General features: G+C 36.7%; 1 protein-coding gene across 1 annotated transcript in view; it reads right to left on the bottom strand.

Annotated features, from left to right (window-relative positions):
• Positions 1-21993, bottom strand: part of LOC145689883 (GTPase-activating Rap/Ran-GAP domain-like protein 3) — a 641847-nt gene that overhangs the window by 96373 nt on the left and 523481 nt on the right. Inside the window, exon 9 of the mRNA XM_081764181.1 lies at positions 12310-12408. Within this exon, the coding sequence (XP_081620307.1) occupies positions 12310-12408 (99 nt within the window). The remainder of the gene's footprint in view (positions 1-12309; positions 12409-21993) is intronic.

The following is a 21993-nucleotide window of genomic DNA, read 5'->3' as shown; positions in this document are numbered from 1 at the left end:
CTCCAGACCTTAACACAAAATGCTACTATTAATACAAAAAACACAATTTAGCTATTTGTAAGAAAAAATTTTAATGACTTCGCCCCCCTAACATATTCATGCCCCTCAAACCTCTGTGGTTGGTTGCGGGCCTGAGTTTACGTATTGATAAACAAAATTACTACAAGTTGATATTTTTTAAGTATGAGTCAAGCTGACAAAACAGGATGTAAATAAAGGTAAAATAATAAACAACCGAAGCTAATCTAACCTATCTGAAGCTACACTTACCCTAGCTAAACTAGACTTAACTACCCTGGAAAAAAATCTGTAGTTTAAATTGCCAAATATCAATGTAGAATCATTTATCCTTCATTTTGTAAGTTGATATACATTTCCTTAGATTAAATTACAAAATATGCTGTTTTTTTAAAAATTTACAGTAAATTTATAAGAAAATACGACATTTTTATTGACAAAAATGTAATTTTACACTATATCATATTAGTAATTTTACTTTATAGGTGTAAATTGATTTACATAGAGGCTTGGCAAACAGATTGCCAATACTTTTTTGTAAATTTACCTATGAAATGTCTTATAGTGTAACCTAACATACTTCAAATCCGTGTAATCTCAGGAAACCCAAGCTGTAGAGTAGATTTACATAAAAATAAGGACGACATTTTCTTTGAGAATCTCTTAACTACGAGGCGCATCCAGAAAGCAAGTTGCAAATGTTCCCCAATATGGCACGAGTGGTGGGCAGGACTAGAGAAGAAATTCGTTTGCATAACCTAGCTAGAGCGCATTGATATGGAGTCAGTGGGAGAGAATTCTAGTAAGGTAGACATAACTAGGCGTATACAGTTTTCCGCCGAGTGCTTGGTAAGGGCGATAATCAGATTTCTCTACGCTCAGAAACTGTCGGTATCAGAGATCAACTGCATGTTACCCATGAAGGTATGGGTGCCTTCAAAAGATGGAACAGAGACTTCCTAGCAGTGCGCACCATAGAGCAAATTCCGTGGCCGACCACGGCTGGTTCGGATATCTTTGATCATCTCTCCCACAGCTCGGCCTTGCGCCCAGTAATTTGTTCTTCGACCGGAAGCGGTTTGGGGTCCCGGGTTCGATCCCAGCCCCCGCCAAGTGAACTTGTGGTGGACAAACACCGTGTGCGTGGGTTTTCTCGGGGTTCTACCATTTCCTCCCACTTTCTTCATTCCACCATTTCATTCATTACTCATCATCACCGTCTCATTTAGCCTAACCGGCATAATCGTGGGACGTAAAACTCAAAGATTTCATTTTTCGACCGGAAGCGATTTCTGGCCCGATTACGTTTCGACAGCGCACTTGAGTTGCAGATGGTTGGGACATTGTGATTCTAATCAGTAGCGTCATTTCAGATTTGGGTGTGGGGGGAGGGGAGCAAGACCACTTGATATAAGTAAAATTTCGCGTTTTTCGCTGACTTACTACTATTCTATTGATAGAATCTATATAAATCTCAAACTCAGTGGGGGGGGCAAATGCCCCTCCCTGTCCCCTCTAAATGACGCCCCTGATTACAATCCTTGGCAGTAGAATTCTTTCACACATACATACGAAAACTGGTGTGGCGTAACGACAAATGCCTCAACATGGATAATGATAGAAAGTAAGTTATGAATCACTAACCTCCATACAGTAATAAAATAATCTTTTATTTTACATCGGAACTTATTTTCTGGATGCACCTCGTAACTCTAAGCTAAGGAATATATAATTGCTTATCAAATACGACTTCTTAAGGTATAAGGAGTATACATTCCAAGAAAAATCATAATAATAGTAATTTTCTTATATCAGACTTTTTTTTTTTTTTAAAAAAAGATAACATATTACATTTCATTAAACTAAACTTTAAAATATGGAAATCACATTAGATTACAGTAGTAGGGGTCGACGTTGGTGCAACTCAGTCAGCAAAAATTTTTGTGACGTCATAGGTCAAAGGTCAATGACCTTGGCCCAGGGTCAATGACCTAGGGGTACCTAGGACCACCCCCTCTAAATTTTGGCAGGGGTACCTTGGCCCACCCCCTAAATTTTGGCAGGGGTACCTAGGACCACCCCCCTTAAATTTTGGAAATTGCCAAATCTAAAAATTGGGTATGTTAGCCTAGGACCATAGTATGTACCTCTAGCAGTATTCGGGGTCTATGTCGTTCCCTTTCATGGGTAAAAAATTGCCAAAAATTCAAATTTCGGAGGTTTTTGACCTAATTTATCCCCTTTGATGAGGTATTATTACCTTATATAGTTATATGGGCGTATACAGGGGTCCATTCCCTTTCATAAGACATGGGTATATTAATGCACCCCTTCAAAAATTTGGGAGGGGTACCATGGCCCACCCCTTTAATTTTGGAAATTGACCAATTTCAACATTGGGTATTATAGTACAGGACCCTAATATGTATTATAATAAATTTGGGTGGTCCACCTCATTTCCTTCTAGGGGTACAAAATTGCCAAAAATATAAACGTAAGCAATACGTTATACCACGTGTTTGGTTTTTGGCTCAATTTATCCCCTTTGATGAGGTATTATTACCCTATATGGTTATATGGGCGTATACAGAGGTCCATTTCCTTTCATAAGACATGGGTATATTTGTGCACCCCGGGAGGGGTACTTTGGCCCACCCCTTAAATTTTGGAAATTGCTCATTTTATATATTTGGTATTATAGTACTGGACCCTAACATGTATTATGATAAATTTGGGTGGTCCACCTCGTTCCCTTTTAGGGGTACAAATTGCCAAAATATAAACGTAAGCAATACGTTGTACCACGTGTTTGGTCTTTTGACCCAATTTATCCTCTTGGATGAGGTTCTATTACCTTATATGGTTATATGGTTATTATAGGGGTCTATTTCCTATCATAAGACATAGGTACATTTGTGCACTCCTTTAAAAATTTCGGAGGGGTACTTTGCCCCACCCCTTAAATTTTAGAAATTGCTCATTTTATATATTTGGTATTATAGTACTGGACCCTAACATGTATTATGATAAATTTGGGTGGTCCACCTTGTTCCCTTTTAGGGGTACAAAATTGCCAAAATTTTAGTACAACCACGTGTTTGGTATTTGGTACATTTTATCCCCCTTTGATGAGGTCCTATTACCTTATATGGTTATATGGTCATGTATAGGGGTTCATTATCTATCATAAGACATAGGTACATTGGTGCACCCCAGGAGGGGTACCTTGGCCCACCCCTTAAATGTTGGAAATTGCCCAATTTAAACATTTGGTATTATAGTACAGGACCTCAATATGTTTCGGTGTTTCTATTGTTAAATTTTTAAGTACAACCACGTGTTCGGTTATTGACTCAATGTATCCTATTTGATAAGGTATGGACGGGTATCCCCTTTCAATTTGGTAGGACCATTCGGGTGTAGTACAGTCACGTGATCGATGATTTGGTTTTAATGTGCGACGAGGTCCCTGGTCAATGTTCTCTAGGAATTAGGTGGAAACTTTGTCCAGGGTTCTCGTCTTATATCGCACAGTTCTTTAGGAGAATCTGATAACGTTGTATATGGAATGGACAATAAAAACACATAAATAAGCATAAATTGTATTTTATTCATTTTTTCTGGTTTCTTCTTTTTCTTTCTTGTTACACTAAGTTATTGACAATGTTTGTATATTGAGCTGGGTTTCTTCATTAGACCGCCTCCTTTTCTTGATTGTAATGATTTGTTTCCATGTTTTGCAGCATAGCACCCGTTTGCAAAGCTTCGTATTGTGAATTCTGTAAAAAAGAACGAGGAAAAAGATGATTAGTATAGAAATAGATGATGATTAAACAATACATTTGCAATGATAAATATGATAAAATTACCTGGAAGGTATATTGCAGCAGTCTACGATCATTAACCGTGGGTACTGTTGTGAACAAGTATTGAATTTCACGCAGAGATTTTCCTTGGGCTTTACAGCACAAATAAAAATAAGCATAATAGCCACATACGGATGAACCAAGACTTTGCATTTGGCTATTATTATATTTATAGTATATACAATGAAGTTTTAAGAATGCAACATGTTGTGGTACATAAGGAGGAAGGCCATAGCTGTCAAAATATTCTCCAACACCGCGATGATCAATATAAATTGCAATCCAATGGCTTCCTAGTTTTGTGGATGGATCTGTATTTACAATGATTGCCAGAGGAAGAGAAATCCGTGAGGGCAACTCATCGCTTGCAAATACCCCAGTAAAATGATTTCTGAATAATGGACTCCCGTTTAAAGCACTCGCTAATTGTAATGTATTCAACATCGTGAATGGAAATGATACATAACGTATACGTACCTTGTAATTTAAAAGTCCAGGATAATGTTGCGCTGGTGGTCTATCTCTAGGAGTGAGGAAAACTCTCCATACACAATACAGTTTGCAGGTGCTGCTAATTTCTCTTGGAAATGAACTTCCAATCGGATGGCTCCATGTCGTTGTAAATTCCAATAGTGACAATCTCCAGCAGAAGAATCGGGAGTTAGGTCAAATACAAACAGTGTATATCCATTCTTGTAGTCGGCTCTTGAAATTGTATTTCCAGTATTGGTAAAATGTATGCCAGAGCCTGAGAACAATGTGTGGTACGATGAAATGTAGAGATTTTCTTCAAAGTTGGGTTGCAATGGTTTTGAAGGTACAGCTTTTCCATCCACGTACAATGTAAAGAAATTAATGTTTAGATGTTGAAATTCAAATGCATTGGTGGTAATAGTTCCACTGGATGCTTCATTCGATGTAAATCCTACAATAATACGATTTGGCAATGTTCCCATAAACAGGTTATCAATAGTTTTGGATTGTATATCCTTCGGGATGGTAAATGATTTCATTTGAACCCTTGTCAGAGGATACTTTGCCGGTGTAGATTGTAAAATTTTATTGTGTGCCAATTTGACACTAGGGCTGATGCTGACTTTTTTCACCTGCAACGATGCATCTAGAATATTGATTTTTGCATTGACACCACTTTCACCGGCCATGAGACAAAAGTTTGGCTTTGCAGGAATAAGTTTCACACGTAATTCCACTCCATGAATTAAAAATTTATCTTGATTAAAAATGTCACAATGAAGATGTCCAATCATATCGAATTTCATACTTTGTTTTGTCAGTTCATAGCGTTGTTGAAATCCTTTGTTCTCACTTGTGGTTGCGTTCATATGACCAGCCGTATCTTGAAACCACATTGCTGTTTGTAAATGTGTATTTTTAGCTCCATCACTATAATTGAGTAGTTTTTCCATGTACGAACGATATGGATGATTATGTGACGGAAATGAAATCAGTTTATTGTTCAAGTAGATTTGTACTTCACTAAACATAGCATTTAGAAAATCATTGACAGGTGCAATTGCTTTATCCGTATTGATGAAGGAGGAACCATCTGGTTTCACAATTTGTGCTTGGATGTATAATAAGGTTTGTGGTAAATCAATATATTCATCACTGCTACCACTCACTACAAATTCTATTGGTGAATTTTCAGCTATTGAACTAATTGGTTTGTAGCCTATAATACGATTGTCCAGAACACTGGTTTGCGTGGGCAACGTTGAAAAAATGTCCAATTCACTTTTTACACATTCACAGGATTGATGATGTAAGAAAGCCATCGTTGAATTAATCAAAAATATCTGGTGACGATGCCAATGATCTCTTCTTCTTCTTATGTGATAATTTACGTCTCTTTGTAGGATTGATGGTGTTGTTGATCGTTGGAAGGTCAACCTCAAACTGAGAGCAGTCATCCCATTTTCGTTTATGATATCCACTTCCCAGCATAGTTTTCAACTTGTTTTTAGCTTTTTCTTGTAAATTCGATTTTGCCTCTTGCATACGTTGATGAAACGATTCTTCCAGCGGTTGATTCGAGATCACAACATCATTAATCATATTGGCACCTGATTTTAATAATTCTTTTCCCACAGTTTTAGCGCCTTGCTTCACAAGTGGTAACACTGAACGAAATAAGCCACCAAGGAAACTTCCAATGCCATGTCCTGCTTGATAGGGACTTCCCACATAGACGTTGCCGATACCGGATAACGCTTGTTTTTGGTAGTATTGCAAATACGGATCAGTCATGACGACGACGACGGAAATGTAGTTTTGTACACACCGTTCCAAAGGTGAATGGCATAGGATGACCTGTGCTATCCCTTATATCGATTTGTATTTGCTCAAAATTCATTTTTTCCACCGGAACATAATGTGCAGGATTAAAGATTTGTACTGCATGACTTCCAAAAGTATGATTCACAGGATCCATGTTGACAATTCGTAGCAAGGGTACCATTGTATCTCCAACAATGACAGATTCAATAATGTCACAATAGACGTACATTTGTGATGGTAAGCCTAATCGTACATCCGGTGTATATTGTCCCTTTTCCATATCTTTTAAATCACTTTTCGGGTCAAATCCAAGCATTAAACTAACACTTGGTGACAATTGTACAGAAGTATGGATTTCCTTTTTGGGATGTCTTATGAGGCATATATTATTAGTTGCGTCATGAGATATAAATAAATTGGTTTCTTTATGATGTATATTAATTGCATGAATAAGATCCCGTATATTGTTATAATAGCGTACAGGGATCGTTACAACCTTCCACGGTTCCTGATCATTACTACTTGATGATTTGTAATATATTTTATTGTTTTTACTGTTAATGTTCAGCAAAGAATGTGGATAATGAATCTCTACAATTGCCACATCCCATTTCTGGCGAAACTCTACACGTCGTTGTAATTTCGTAATATATGAAGTCAATGTATTTTCTGGAAAATAATCCATGGAACTATTACTGGGAAGTGTAACGTAAAAATCTTGATCAGGTTCCATTCTTCTTCTTCAATGAAGTTGCAGGGATCCACGAATTGAATGAGGAAGGATATCCTTTCCACTGGACGAGATACTCCTTTCTGCGACCTTTTGTTCTTGTACGTAATATTTTATCGATGAGGAACGTCGAAGGGAGCGGTACTGGTTGTAATTCTTCTCTGTAGAAAACACCATCGATAAGTTGATGATTTAAATCCTCTAGTCGATACACTGGTGGGTTTCTTGGTACAATGGCTTTTACTCTGAATATTTCCCAAGTCCAGTTCTCGAGGTAACCCTTGTCAAAGATACGTTTTGTTTTACTTATACGAACAGTATCACCAACAGATAAATCCGTATCTTGTTTTGAACGTTGTAGCTTTTTGTCGTATAAGTTATGCCACACCTCCAGTAAATTGTCCTGAGAAACGTTTGCAGGTGCCATTTTAATACTGGAATGCCGACTTTCATTGTATGCTTTTACAAGTAAAGGCAATACTTTGATGTAATTGTATGTTTGATATTTGGTAAAGTATTTCCACATACGATGTTTCAATGTCTGATTAAATCTTTCTGCGATGCTGGCTTTAATATCTGGATCCGTTGTTGTAACATGTTGCACGTTGTGTTTTCTGAGAAACTTTTGTACTGTCTTGTTGGTAAATTCAGTTCCTTGATCACTACGTAGTACAATTGGTTTCCTCTCCTGGAAAATCATTTCAAATGCATTCACTATATCCTCGGCACTTTTTGATTTTAGTGGTACAGCCCACCCGTACCGACTAAACACATCAATCACTGTAAGAATATAGCGGTAATTGTCATTATAGTTTTGAAGTGCTTGTAAATCATTTAAATCACATTCCCATTGATCATCAATATTGTTGACAAGATAAAAATCTCTACGGAAACGACGACGTACAGGACGATGTAACGTGTAGGTAGGTTGTTTGTTTAACCAAAGTTTTATTTTGGTTAGAGGTATAGATTTTCCTGTGGCTTGCCATAATTTCTTTGCAGTAGAAAACGATGCAGGATGTGCTGGATTGTAATAAATGGATTTCAACTTTTTGTTCATGGTTTGTACGTTGACCATTGTGGAATGATACGTTTTCTTTTTGGTCGGACTTCTAAAACATCATCATCATCTTCTTCTTCTTCTTCTTCTCCGGAAGAAAATAATTCAGGTGCCGGTTTTGGTGGTGCAGATCCTTCAGATGCTGATGTACTATTATGCTTGACAATATAGTTTAATCTTCGTGGATTACCAATCAATTCTTGAGGTGTGTTTGACGATGCAAGGTAGTTGCAAAACAATTCCCAGCCTTGAGGATTAGAATGTTTCCTCGGTCGAGTCACATCGCACATTAAATCTACAATATTGGATCCATGTAGTTTATTATCGTTGATGTACACTGTTCCTTTATGATCCCACGTAATTGCGTCATCTTGTTTTAAACGACGGAATAGTAGTTCGGCTTTCTTACGATACATTTGTGGTATTGCGGCTAAAATTTCTTGTTTCGTGCTATCGTCAACATTCGGGACGTCACCATTAGGTTTCATTGATGTAATTGTAAGTGGTATTGGTTCTTCTTGTTTACGTATCACATAAAGATATTTCTGTAATATTCTATTGTACTGATTCCATTTTTCTTCATCACTTGGATACGATGTATTCAATATAGATTGCATTTCACGATCGAGATTAGATTCTCGATTTTCACTCACACGGGATGATGATGCATGCATTCGTTGAAGCATTTCTGGTGGGACTAAAACCATCTTCTTGCTATGTTCCATGATGTTTATTGTTTAAACAGAATACTGGATAACACACTTCCTACAATAGGTGCAAGTAATGCAGGTAAGAATCCTCCTTGTTGTACGGCTAAATGTTTCTTCTTTTTATCCAATGATTTTGTATTGTCTACGAGATAGCGGAGCGTGTTCTTGTAACGCTTTAATCTTGACTTCTGCGCACTTGTCAGTGGAACATTGCCTTTTAAGACATTATAACAACATTCACAAATACTATGAATTAATGAAGCGTCTGCATTGGCAATAATAGCTTTACGCAATCTTGGTTTAGCTTTGTGCAGAGCACGTAGCAGATCAGCGTGTTTCACTGTAGGAGACATCGTGACAGACTGTCATTCTTTTCACATGCACAATAATTTAAACATGTTTTGTTGGTACGTAAACATAATGATGCAAATCGTCGGGAAAAATATTTGTACGAAATCGCATTTCATCGGGTGTATCTTGTTTAAGATCCAGCAGTAAATAGCCATGTGGATTTCTTGTTGCGTCTGCATAACTTTCTTGTAGAAACAGTGGATTCTCAGGCATGATTTGATAACTCATATGCTTGATTTGTGACTTGTCACGTGGATTTTTAAACAACACCAAATACGAACAATTTAAACTCATATTTCTATTTGCTTTACTTTGATGAAATACATTTTGTGTTATAAAAATCACACTAATATTTCGATGATGTGATCCTTTTGTGAACATATCAACAATATCACTATTCACTTCTCGCATATGGTCATCAATAATAATCAAATGTGGTCCATCTTGAGGCTGAAAATCTTTCATTCGTGGAAGTCCTTCGTGAAATTCTACTGGAACTGGCATTGTTGCATACACGTCTTGCCATTCTGCATAATACCAATATATCTTACGAAATTTTGCATTGATCATGGTTGGGAGATGTGACAGTAATCGCTTCACAAAATACGTTTTTCCACACCCACTAGGCCCTGCGAGAATACAGGTAAATGGATGTTTCCACTGTGTATCCATGATGAACACCAACACCTTGTTTCAAAAATGATGCGTATTTAAAGCGAGTACAACAATTCTTGCACTCACTGGTGTGAAAAGGAAAGAAACAGTTCATCTGTTTATCGAGTAGTTGAAAACCGTTTATTTGGTAATCGAATAGTTGAAAACCGTTTATTTGTTAATCGAATAGTTAAAAACCGGATAAAGTTTAACGGTTAACCGTGAAAGCTGATCACTGTTTGATTTAAATTCTATTTACAAAATTTTGTTTGAAAATTGTTTGTTTAAAATTTTTTGTTCCAAATTTTTGTTTTGAAGTTTTTCGTTTCCAAATATTTTTTGTTTAAAATTTGTTTTGAAATTTTTGTTTGTAAATTTATTGTTACAAAATTTTTTGTTTGAAAATTTTTCGTTTCAAATTTTTTTGGGTTGAAAATTTTTTGTTTCAAAATTTTTGTTTCAACTTTTTTCGTTTCAAAATTTTTCGTTTCAAATTTTTGTTTTGAAAAATTTTTTAGTTTCAAGATTTTTGTTTAAAAGTTTTCGTTTCAATTTTTGTTTTGATTTTTTTTAGTTTGAAAAGTTGAAAAAAAAGTTTTAAATGCCAAGAATCATGTACAAAGTTTCCACCTAATTCCTAGAGAACATTGACCAGGGACCTCGTCGCACATTAAAACCAAATCATCGATCACGTGACTGTACTACACCCGAATGGTCCTACCAAATTGAAAGGGGATACCCGTCCATACCTTATCAAATAGGATACATTGAGTCAATAACCGAACACGTGGTTGTACTTAAAAATTTAACAATAGAAACACCGAAACATATTGAGGTCCTGTACTATAATACCAAATGTTTAAATTGGGCAATTTCCAAAATTTAAGGGGTGGGCAAAATTACCCCTCCTGGGGTGCACCAATGTACCTATGTCTTATGATAGATAATGAACCCCTATACATGACCATATAACCATATAAGGTAATAGGACCTCATCAAAGGGGGATAAAATGTACCAAATACCAAACACGTGGTTGTACTAAAATTTTGGCAATTTTGTACCCCTAAAAGGGAACAAGGTGGACCACCCAAATTTATCATAATACATGTTAGGGTCCAGTACTATAATACCAAATATATAAAATGAGCAATTTCTAAAATTTAAGGGGTGGGGCAAAGTACCCCTCCGAAATTTTTAAAGGAGTGCACAAATGTACCTATGTCTTATGATAGGAAATAGACCCCTATAATAACCATATAACCATATAAGGTAATAGAACCTCATCCAAGAGGATAAATTGGGTCAAAAGACCAAACACGTGGTACAACGTATTGCTTACGTTTATATTTTGGCAATTTGTACCCCTAAAAGGGAACGAGGTGGACCACCCAAATTTATCATAATACATGTTAGGGTCCAGTACTATAATACCAAATATATAAAATGAGCAATTTCCAAAATTTAAGGGGTGGGCCAAAGTACCCCTCCCGGGGTGCACAAATATACCCATGTCTTATGAAAGGAAATGGACCTCTGTATACGCCCATATAACCATATAGGGTAATAATACCTCATCAAAGGGGATAAATTGAGCCAAAAACCAAACACGTGGTATAACGTATTGCTTACGTTTATATTTTTGGCAATTTTGTACCCCTAGAAGGAAATGAGGTGGACCACCCAAATTTATTATAATACATATTAGGGTCCTGTACTATAATACCCAATGTTGAAATTGGTCAATTTCCAAAATTAAAGGGGTGGGCCATGGTACCCCTCCCAAATTTTTGAAGGGGTGCATTAATATACCCATGTCTTATGAAAGGGAATAGACCCCTGTATACGCCCATATAACTATATAAGGTAATAATACCTCATCAAAGGGGATAAATTAGGTCAAAAACCTCCGAAATTTGAATTTTTGGCAATTTTTTACCCATGAAAGGGAACGACATAGACCCCGAATACTGCTAGAGGTACATACTATGGTCCTAGGCTACCATACCCAATTTTTAGATTTGGCAATTTCCAAAATTTAAGGGGGGTGGTCCTAGGTACCCCTGCCAAAATTTAGGGGGTGGGCCAAGGTACCCCTGCCAAAATTTAGAGGGGGTGGTCCTAGGTACCCCTAGGTCATTGACCCTGGGCCAAGGTCATTGACCTTTGACCTATGACGTCACAAAAATTTTTGCTGACTGAGTTGCACCAACGTCGACCCCTACTACTATTACGTTATGTGCAATAACTACAGTTCACAATGAGATCTCTCCTACTGAACAAACATTGCTGTTTTAGATAGTTCTTAAGCCAATTTCGATGTTTAAAACTGAAGAACTTACATTATTTGAAATTTAGTTTAATATGTATAAAGGTAAATAAATATTTTTACTTAAAAGATATGTTATAGTTTATTTGAAAGCAGTGGCGTATTTACGATTTTGTTTCGGGAGGGGCTTTGCTAACTTTCGGGGGGGGCTTTGCCTGAAAATGTGAAAATTCTGCAAGATATTTCATGTACTTTACTATAGTAAGTAAGATTTCGGGGGGAGGCTTAAGCCCGGAACCCCCCCCTAAATACGCCACTGTTTGAAAGTTATACAAAGAAATATAATCGAACGTACCTTTAACGTCTAGGCCTCCCCTATATTTATCCCAATTCTTGAGTCGAATTTTATCACCGAGAAGACCTACGAACCTGTCAAAGTCTCGGCTTCCAGTCTCTGAAATAAAGAAAACGGGACATATTAGTAATACGCAGTCGCTTTTTTAAATTTTCAGATAAAAAATCAACTCACAAAGGAAGAACAATGATGAAGGAACATTTTTATATACGAGGATGTCGTCTGCGAACACAGAAACAGTGTTATAAAGTGTGCACAAAAGATGCTTGTAGTGTCCGAGCGCGATTTTACACACTTCTCTCTCTTTCGTGTGCATTCCCACCATTGTCAATGCGCCTACCCGTACGGACGCATCCGCGCGCTGGCTCTCCAAGTTCGCCTTGCCCTTGGCTTGTGGTGTCTCAAAGTTAGTTTGTAGTGTCAACCTAGCACAGATTGGTGTGTATTTCTCGCAGTTGTCATTTTTACGGCAGACAAATTTGTAGGCACATTATTTATGACAATAAATTTACAAGCAAATTATTGGAAATTTGTATATACATAGTTGGTAGACAGGCTCCAACAAAAGCAGTATGGAAATCATTAGAAAATAATAAGTGAAAAAAAAAATTTTTCAAACAATTATTTCTGGTAGCACCCTTCAACTTTACATGTGCCAAATGGGAAAATCTTTGAGTTTTACGTCCACGGTTATGCCGGTTAGGCTGGGATATGCGAGATGTACTGGCAAAAACAGAATGTAGAAGGCATTGGCCCATGTGTAAATAAACTAATATTGAGGAGTTTGGTTATTCAGTTCGAGCTTAGTTCATGCTATTAATAATAGCGAGTAGTTTTGATTGTTCATCTAGAGTTTAGTTCCTGCTGGTAGAGCACAAACTAGAAGATTCTATAGTTCTGTATCCATTTATTGCTAGAGAGTTCTTTGACATGATATTGACGTTTTGTTTCGGTATCACTCATAGATAATCTGCTCGTGATCCTTCACCTCCAATGTACAACTTCAGAGTAATACGAGTAATTACCTTACTTATTTCTTTTCGGTTGCACAAAAGTTATTGAAAAAAATCTCTCTTGTTACTGATTTTCGTTTCTTAAAAACAGAAAGTTGAATTACAATTGAGGCAGCTTTATGTAGATATACGTATAGTGCTGTAGCAGTTCGATTCTCTTTTTTTTTCCTAAAGAAAAGAAAGAAATATTGGACAAGTAAAAAACAGAAAAAATTCTAAGTGGTATTATAGTCTTTGGAACTTTCTGGAATCTTCTAAGCTCTGTGAATTACCAAGAAATACTTTTTCAAGAGAGATTAGAAACAAAGGGAAAACCAGAGGTTTAAGACTCTGAGAAGCAAAAGAAAAAGACGAACAATTTCTGTTGAATTTCGTTGATAACCCAACAATTAAAGATCATTTTCTTTCAGTACCTTCCAACGTTTTAGATAAGATTGTTACATACATTCTAAAGAGTTTAATAATGTCTCTCATTTGCATAATAGTGTCCTTATAAAGAGCACTTCTCAGGGGACCCCCCTCTTCTCCAGCAGAAGTCCTCCGCCCCCCCTATTCTCCACACTCATTGGACTTTTGCCAAAGATCAAGTGGAATTATCGTCCTCGTTAATGGCCATGAGATTTCGCGCTTTCATGATCAAAGAGAAATGAATATTTTTTTCCACTTTTCTCTCTGTATTTAAATATGAAAAATATATTCCTCAAAATTCAAATACCAGGGGAAAAAACGAGTTTTGTTTCTTATCGTGAATATTTCTAAATTATACGAATCGAATACTGAAACCGGAAGGGATGTCGTATTTCCGGTTTCCATAGAGGGCTCTAGGGCGGAGGTGATAACTATTTCGAGAACGCTGAATCAATATATATATATATATATATATATATAACTGTTTCATTTTCTATTACTCTATTTTCCTCAATGGAGATCAATACGGAAAACGAAAGTGAAAGTAGATTTCTACCACTTACGATATTTTTTATTTGATTTTGCGTTTAGAGTCCAGTTCAGCATAGTTTTAACATGGGATCCGTACCACATGAATGGGGACGTCGTAATCTAGTGGTTACAGCGTTGGACTCATGTCCACTTGGTCCCGGGTTCGATTCCCGGCTGGCCAGTGCTTCCCAAATTTCACATATTTGTATTTATTTTATAATAACTTTCTTTAATTATTACAAAATAAATAAGTTATTACTAAATAAATACAAATATTATTTAAAAAGTAGTTAACAAGGAACATAGACAACATAATAAGTCATCAATTACCGTTGAGTTCATTTTTCTAGTCGCTGCTTTAACCTAGATTTTAGAGTAATTCAAATTCTGGTCACACTGTAATTTACATGGATGGCAACACTGAAAATTCTTCCGATTCGTATTTTCGAGTGTAGAATAACATTATCTATTACTCTTGTAAGATATATTTTATTATCTCTTTTCACTTACGAAAAACAGGCAAAAGAAAAATTATTAGCTTTTGAAAAATATTTAATAGTCTGGCCCCTTAATTCAAAATACAAAACAAAAAAGATAAGGGCATATATGGGTTAAATAAGGTGTTAACTAAATAGCAGAACATTAAAAGGACATTGTTTTAGCCAAAATTAGTGACAGGTGTGGAATTTCCAATAATCTGATTAGGTGTAAAACCGTGAAGAATAAGCAAAAATAATACCAACAAAAACACATGTAAATACTTCGGCAAACAGAAGGATTAGGAACAGAGCAAGTAAAATTTTATTTTACTTTTATTCAAATTTTAAAAGACATTTTAATTGAAGAAGCAATTCAAGTAAAGCTAAGTATAAACGGCTGGATACTGACAATTATAATTATGAATGTAGAATTGGCCAAAACTCTGGATAATAGCCAAATTATATTTATTATTGGTTAATTGGATTGCGAAAATTGTTAAACTGGCAACACTGCTCGTCTGCGTGCTATCACCAGGGCGGCGCTGTTATCTGTTAGCCTGTCATGTTGGAGGTTAAAAGAGACCCAGAAGCAATTGACTCACACAAAAGTCGTGACTCAAGTGAGCCGGTAACGCATGAATCGTTCAATCACTGTACGTAACATGGACGGACTATACCAGGACAAAAGTTGTGACCCAAGTGACTCGGTGACTCATGAACCGTTCAATTACTGTAGGTAAAATGGACGGACTTTATAATGAACCATCTCGCCTGCTGCCATCAAGTTCAATTTTCTGGGAATTGAATACCAAGCTCTTAAAATGTTCTGTGCACGGATGTGGAGACGCTTAGTAAATGACTTTCTCTCGGAATCGGCAATAACAATTCTAAATTCCAGGACAACAAGACAATATATTGAAATGGGATTGTATTAAATTTACTTCGTACTTTTAACTAAAGTCATAATGAGAGCTAATAAAACATGGAAATCTGAGCAGCCATTTTAAAAGCGATTTTCATTACGAGAAAAGAACGACAGCATCTACGCGATCCCATGGTTTTTCCTTATCTTTTGAGCAGGGATTAATCTTAATGCTCAGCAAGACGATCACAATTCGTTTTCCCAAGAATTTTCTCCTGGGAAACCGCAAAGAGGAGAAAGAAAGAAAAGAAACTTACAAGCGAAAAAGGTAGTCAAACAAGGGAAAAAGAGTTTTCTTGGTATCTCTGGAAGTTAAAAGCCAGTCGCCCATTGAAGATAGCGACGCCGTCGAGTCTCTTTTGATGTTCTGGCATTTTCTGTGATAAATTATAGGTTGAGTATCCCCGGGGAAATTCATGAAGTACTCACTTTCGCGATATTTTTTTCCCCACTTCGTTCTCAACCGAAAAGAAAAGTATATCAAAAGCCAAGTTTAAAAATGTTAGTAAGTTTTTCTTTCAAAGTAGAAAAATAATTACAGTTGAATATTATGTCTGTTTAATAATGAATGATACTTCAAAAATGTCTTTTAAAACAAATTTTTGCTTCTTAGAAAGTATTACATTTGTCTTTCTCGAAAAATAAATACCTCTTAAGGAGCTAACAAACACAAAATACCTATATCTTGCTGTTTCAATATCTGAAAGTATTTTTCACGTTAAAAACTCATTGCAGTTCAGAGACATTTCAATCTCTAAAAGTGTTAAGTTAGAAGCACAGGTAATTCAGAAACAGACATTTTAATCTTTGGGAATATTAGATACATTAGAATCACAGACAACGTAGCAACAGATGTTTCAATCTTTGGAAGTATTCGTTCCATTAGAAGCACATATACAACGATATTGTATATCAGTGAATTACTTTCATTTTTATCTTGTAGTTATTTTGGGCAACGGTGCTTAAAAATACACAATCTGTTGTGAAGAAGAAGAAGAAGAAAAGAATGTATTATATATATATATATGCCATGGTAGTTACAGTAACAAGACATAGTTGTTTGTTGAAAAGTTGCTATGACAACTGAAAAAAAAATATTATTAATTAAGAATTGAGAATAAAAGGTATTTGTGATGTGTATTAGATGTGTCTAATTTCCAGGCTATGCAATTGCTAGTTCTTGTGGTGCATGATAGTGGTGACTTATCTTATTATTCGAACTGTGGCCATAAATGTAACGTATAAAAGAGAGAATTACGTATAAAATAAGAAAAAAATATTATATATTAGTAAACTGTTACATTTTTAGATGGTGGTTCCGCCCAGGAGTATCTTGAGATTTGATAGAAGTTAAGTAGGCAGTCTCATAGATATCGTCATCACGGATTATACTTTATTAAGAAGTAAAAAGAAAATTTATCGGAACCTTAAAATGGATAATCACAGAGGTGAAAGTATTAATAATGAAGTTGGTAATGTTGAAGGAACAGGATCTGACACATCAACCAATGTGGCTGACCTTATAAAACAGCTAAGTTAACAATTAACACAGCAAATGAATACTAGATTTCGGCAGATGGATACTAAACTTCGGCAGATGGATGCTAAATTTGAGCAAATAAATTTGGGCAGTCCATGACGCAGCAAATGGATAATAAATTGGAACAAATCACACAGCAAATTAACACTAAACTAGAACAAACAGACTGTAGGATGCAACAAATTTTGCACAGATTTACAATTGTACAAAGTTCTGTGCAAGTGCTTGAAACTTAAGTTAATGAGCACACAAATCAAATTTCGAGAATTACAGGAAGAAATACATTCGATTAAGGAAAAGATTAGTACCGTAAATGGTAATCCTGATGTGGTCGTCAACATAGACAATATGCCAGATGAACCCATACTAGCTATGGAAGAAAGTGATATATTTGAAAGCTATTTGGAAAGCGATGATAGTCATTCTAGTATCGGGAAAGAAGAGAGAAGTCCACATTCATCGCATCGTAGGAATCATATATACGTAAAGTCAAAACATTTGAAACATTCTAATAATAATGGTCATTTTAGATCTAGCAAAATAAGATCTTTAACCAAATTTAATGGCCGATCGGAGGAAATACCAGCCAGTACATTTTTGAAAAAAATCGAAGAAGAGTGCGATCTAATTGTTGTAGACAAATCTAAATTTCTTAAAATTTTGCCACATGTTTTACTACCATCTTGTTCAGTATGATTCAAAACGATCAGGGGTACTTCACGTAACTACTTAGATTTCCAAAACGCTCTGCTTTCAAATTCTGAAAATGATTTTATGTTGGAAAACTGAGACGCTTTAGTTCGAAATAGACGTTATGATCCAAAAATTGATAAGTCTTTTACTGATTTTGTGATTTCCGTTTATAATGAGTTGAATCCATATCATACCAACAGGAATCACGAGTTATAGCATCGATTCGAATATTGTTACCTTTTAGGTTACAGCAAATACTGATCTCTGCACAATGCGTTAATTTCAATCATCTAATTATGATAGTGCAAAATTTTGAAAGTCAATCAATGCTGCAAGGTAATAATAACCGAAACCAAGTTAATCCTATTCATGTTCGAAATATCAATGTAAGGGAAGAGTGTAAGCCTAATGTAAGAAGTAGGTCTAATGATAGATTCAATACCGGTAATAGAACCAAGGGCACTCATCAGGGGGGGTTTGGTGGGGCGCTCGCCCCCCTAGAGAAAATTTTACTTGGGAATATCGAAAATAGAATAGCATTTTTACCCCTTAGTTACAGCAAAATTTGAAACTATATTTGAAACGTCGCCTATACTTGTCCCCCCTTGGGAAACCACAACATGGGCGCCCTTGAATAAAACCGAACCTAATTTTAGAAGAAACAGAAATCGTAATCGTAGAACATTTAGAAATCAGGCAAACAATAGATCTAATTTTCCTCGAAATGGGTTTCATAGTAATTTCATAGGTGGCAGAAATTATCAAAACAGGAATCAAAGAACTGGAGACATAAATAACATACAGGACAATACTCAAGATTGTGCCAATTAATGTAACCTAACCGAATCATTTGGTAATGTTAATTTAAACTAGATGTGGCTGACGTGACACGGGTTAAAGCCACGCCAGCAACTTATTCGCAGGAGTGTTTTTCTGTAAATGAAACTAACCTTAAGACTTAGTTTTTGTGAGGTTGCATCCTCAAAGCGATGTGTCATTAAAAAGAATTTATAAGTTTTGCGATTTATACGCAGAACCTTATTTGTGTACTAAACAAATCAATTCTAAAGTTTGTGAATTAATGGATGTGAAGACTGGTAAACTTTTGGGTTTAAGTAATATTGACGAGTTGAAATTATGGCGTCCGTCAAAACATATTACCAAAGGTAAATGGATATGGCTAGTTAAAACGTTAGTTCCTTCAGAAGTTTTATCCAAGATTAACATACATATTGATTCTTAGTATAATATTTTCTTTATTTGTATTATTCTTTGCTATGATATTTATTAATTCTCGTTTTGTTTCACTTTTGAGTATTGTTCTGATTTATATGCAATTCGCTTCACTTATCAGTATTGTGCTTTCAAAGTCTTTTATAATCATATTACTGATGCCCAAATGGAAGTAATAGGTTATGTAGTATTTCAATATACTAATTTGTCAATGAGCCCGAATGATGTTAAGTCAAAGAATCTATTTAGAATGCCGGAATGGATTTCTTGTTGGAAAATAAATTACGAACAGTCCAGAAAAATAGTTTGAGAGGGGCTTCACTCAAAAAAGCTTAGTTTTTAGAAATCACTAGACTTTTGGGGGGATTGAAGCTTATATGCATAGAAATGACTAACATTAGATTTTTTTTTAAATCATGCAGTTTGGGTGGCCTGACCAAATTCCGTAAATATTCCACTGATTACGTTTGGGATGATATTCTTGCACATAAAGAGCAACCACGGCAAACCAGTTCACGAGGTTTTATTTCTATCCCTGAGTTGGGCATTTTTGTGGGGTATATGCTGAACTATCAGAATGTGGTTTTTGTGCCGTACCAGAAAATACATAATTTTCTTTACAAATATCGATAATTCATACTAAGTACTGATACCGGTACCATCATTCTAATATAAATATTTGTAGACTGCATGCAGTTTTCTGTAGGAATTGAAATGTATAAATACTGAAGGGAAAACATTGCCCAGAAACATTATGTTCGTATGTTGAACAGACTTTCGTATGTTGTGCAAAATATCCCCCACCTATGGGGTAACTTTTCGCCAAAGTTTATACACTGCTCCACAAAACTTAAGCAACCCGAGAGGACGTGGTATAAGTGGCGTGTGGGGCCCATTCAACACTGGTTAGTGGCATGCACATACACAGAGACACACAGGGAAGGCGAGCACCCACTCTATCGCATAAGCATCACCGTTGCAAGCGCGGTGAACAACTTATGCCATGAGGCGTACACTACAGCCCAGTAGTGTCCGAGGCTCCAAACATTGAGTTAGTGGTTCTTGTGTGGGGTACACACGTTGCAATGGTTGGTAGATGACATTTGAGTGACTGACCGCGGGCGAATAATTCGGCGCTTGGAATTGGGCCGATCGTAAGTGAAAGTGGCGCAGGAATTCAACGTGAAGAAAAGTGTTGTGTCGAGGCTGTGGAGTCGCTTCCAACATGGAGGTGAAGTCAGTAGACATCATGGAGGAGGTCGTCCGAAGAAGACGTCGGCCGTCGAGGACCGATTTCTCATGATTTCTGCCAAACGTAACCGTCAAGCTTCATGCTCTCAACTAGTCAATGAGTTGTTTCAGGCTACAGGACAACACGTGAGTCGTGAAACTGTTCGTCGGCGGCTCAATAGAGCAGGATTGTATGCAAGAAGGCCTGTGCTGTGTGTGCCATTGAAACTGAAGCATAAACGTGCGCGTTACACATGGTGTAAGGAACATGTTGCATGGGGGGAACACCAGTGGGCGCGTGTCATGTTCTCCGATGAGTCGAGATTCAGCCTGTTGTGTGATTCTGGTCGGACTTTAGTGTGGAGAGAGCCAGGAACACGCTATCATCCAAACTTCATTGCTGAACGGCCGTCCTATGGCGGTGGTTCCATTATGGTGTGGGATGGAATTATGCTGGATGGGGAAATGGACCTCCGTATTGTGCAACATGGCACTTTGACAGCACAACGGTACCGGGATGAAATTCTCAATATACATGTGCGCAATTTCCGCGGAGCATTTGGCCCAGACTTCCTGTTCATGGATGACAATGCCCGCCCACACCATGCACATCTTTTGTCCGAGTATCTGGAGAGCGAAGACATTACGCGTATTGCATAGCCTGCATATTCGCCGGACTTGAATACCATCGAGCATGTGTGGAATGCTCTTGGGCGGCGAATAGCGCAGCGCAGTCCACCAGCACGCACTCTCCCTGACCTGCAAACAGCTCTCCTCAAGGAGTGGCGCCATCTGCCGCAAGACTTGATCAACATTTTGATTTGCAACATGGAGGCCAGGTGTCGTGCCTGTATAGCTGTTCGTGGTGGTCATACACCATATTGACTGCCTATGCCCTCGCAGAGTCCAGCTTCACCTGTTGAGGTATAGTTGTGCTAAAGTTTTTAGTCACTCTGTACATTCTAACTGTATTGTTCGTCTTCACTTTTGTTGCATTGTGTATTTGGACCGTCTGTTTGTTCATTATACTTGGTGCAGTGATCGTGTCGTTTTATTTTCTGCCGCTTTCTTCGAGTAGCTTAAGTATTGTGGAGCAGTGTATTTCAATAACTATGGTCATACTGAATGTTTACTAATGCACTTGCACGTGTGTTTTCCATATATATATATATATATATATATATATATATATATATATATATATATATATATATATATATATATATATATATATATATATCGCTATTATATATTTAAAACCAGCGGAGCAAATCTATCTTCAACATTGGGGGGACGAGTAAGACCGTTCCCATAATTTTTTTTAAAGCAATGTTCAAAATATTTATGAGTTGAAAAACAACGCTGTGGAGGATCAGGAGAGCAGAGGTGCCTTCAACATTGGGAGGCAGGCAGATTTGAGGCTTTTTCTCAGGATACATAAATTTCATCTCACTTTCCTTTGTGGGAATCGGACACATATCATCACATTTCTCTTCAAAAACACACTTCAAATCGGATTATTGGGGGGGGGGAGTTTCCCAGTTACAAGATTGGAGGTGACATGCTCCCCTCATTCCCCCAGGATTTGCGCCAGTGTTTAAAACACAATGTTCTAAATCATTACGTTTGTAAGTT

The sequence above is a fragment of the Thermobia domestica genome, chromosome 7 (assembly GCF_964235325.1).
Source record: "Thermobia domestica chromosome 7, izTheDome1.hap1.1, whole genome shotgun sequence".
Classification (NCBI taxonomy): Eukaryota; Metazoa; Arthropoda; class Insecta; order Zygentoma; family Lepismatidae; genus Thermobia; species Thermobia domestica.
Note: the sequence above shows the minus strand (reverse complement) of the source record. Positions and strands in the feature narration are given on the sequence as shown.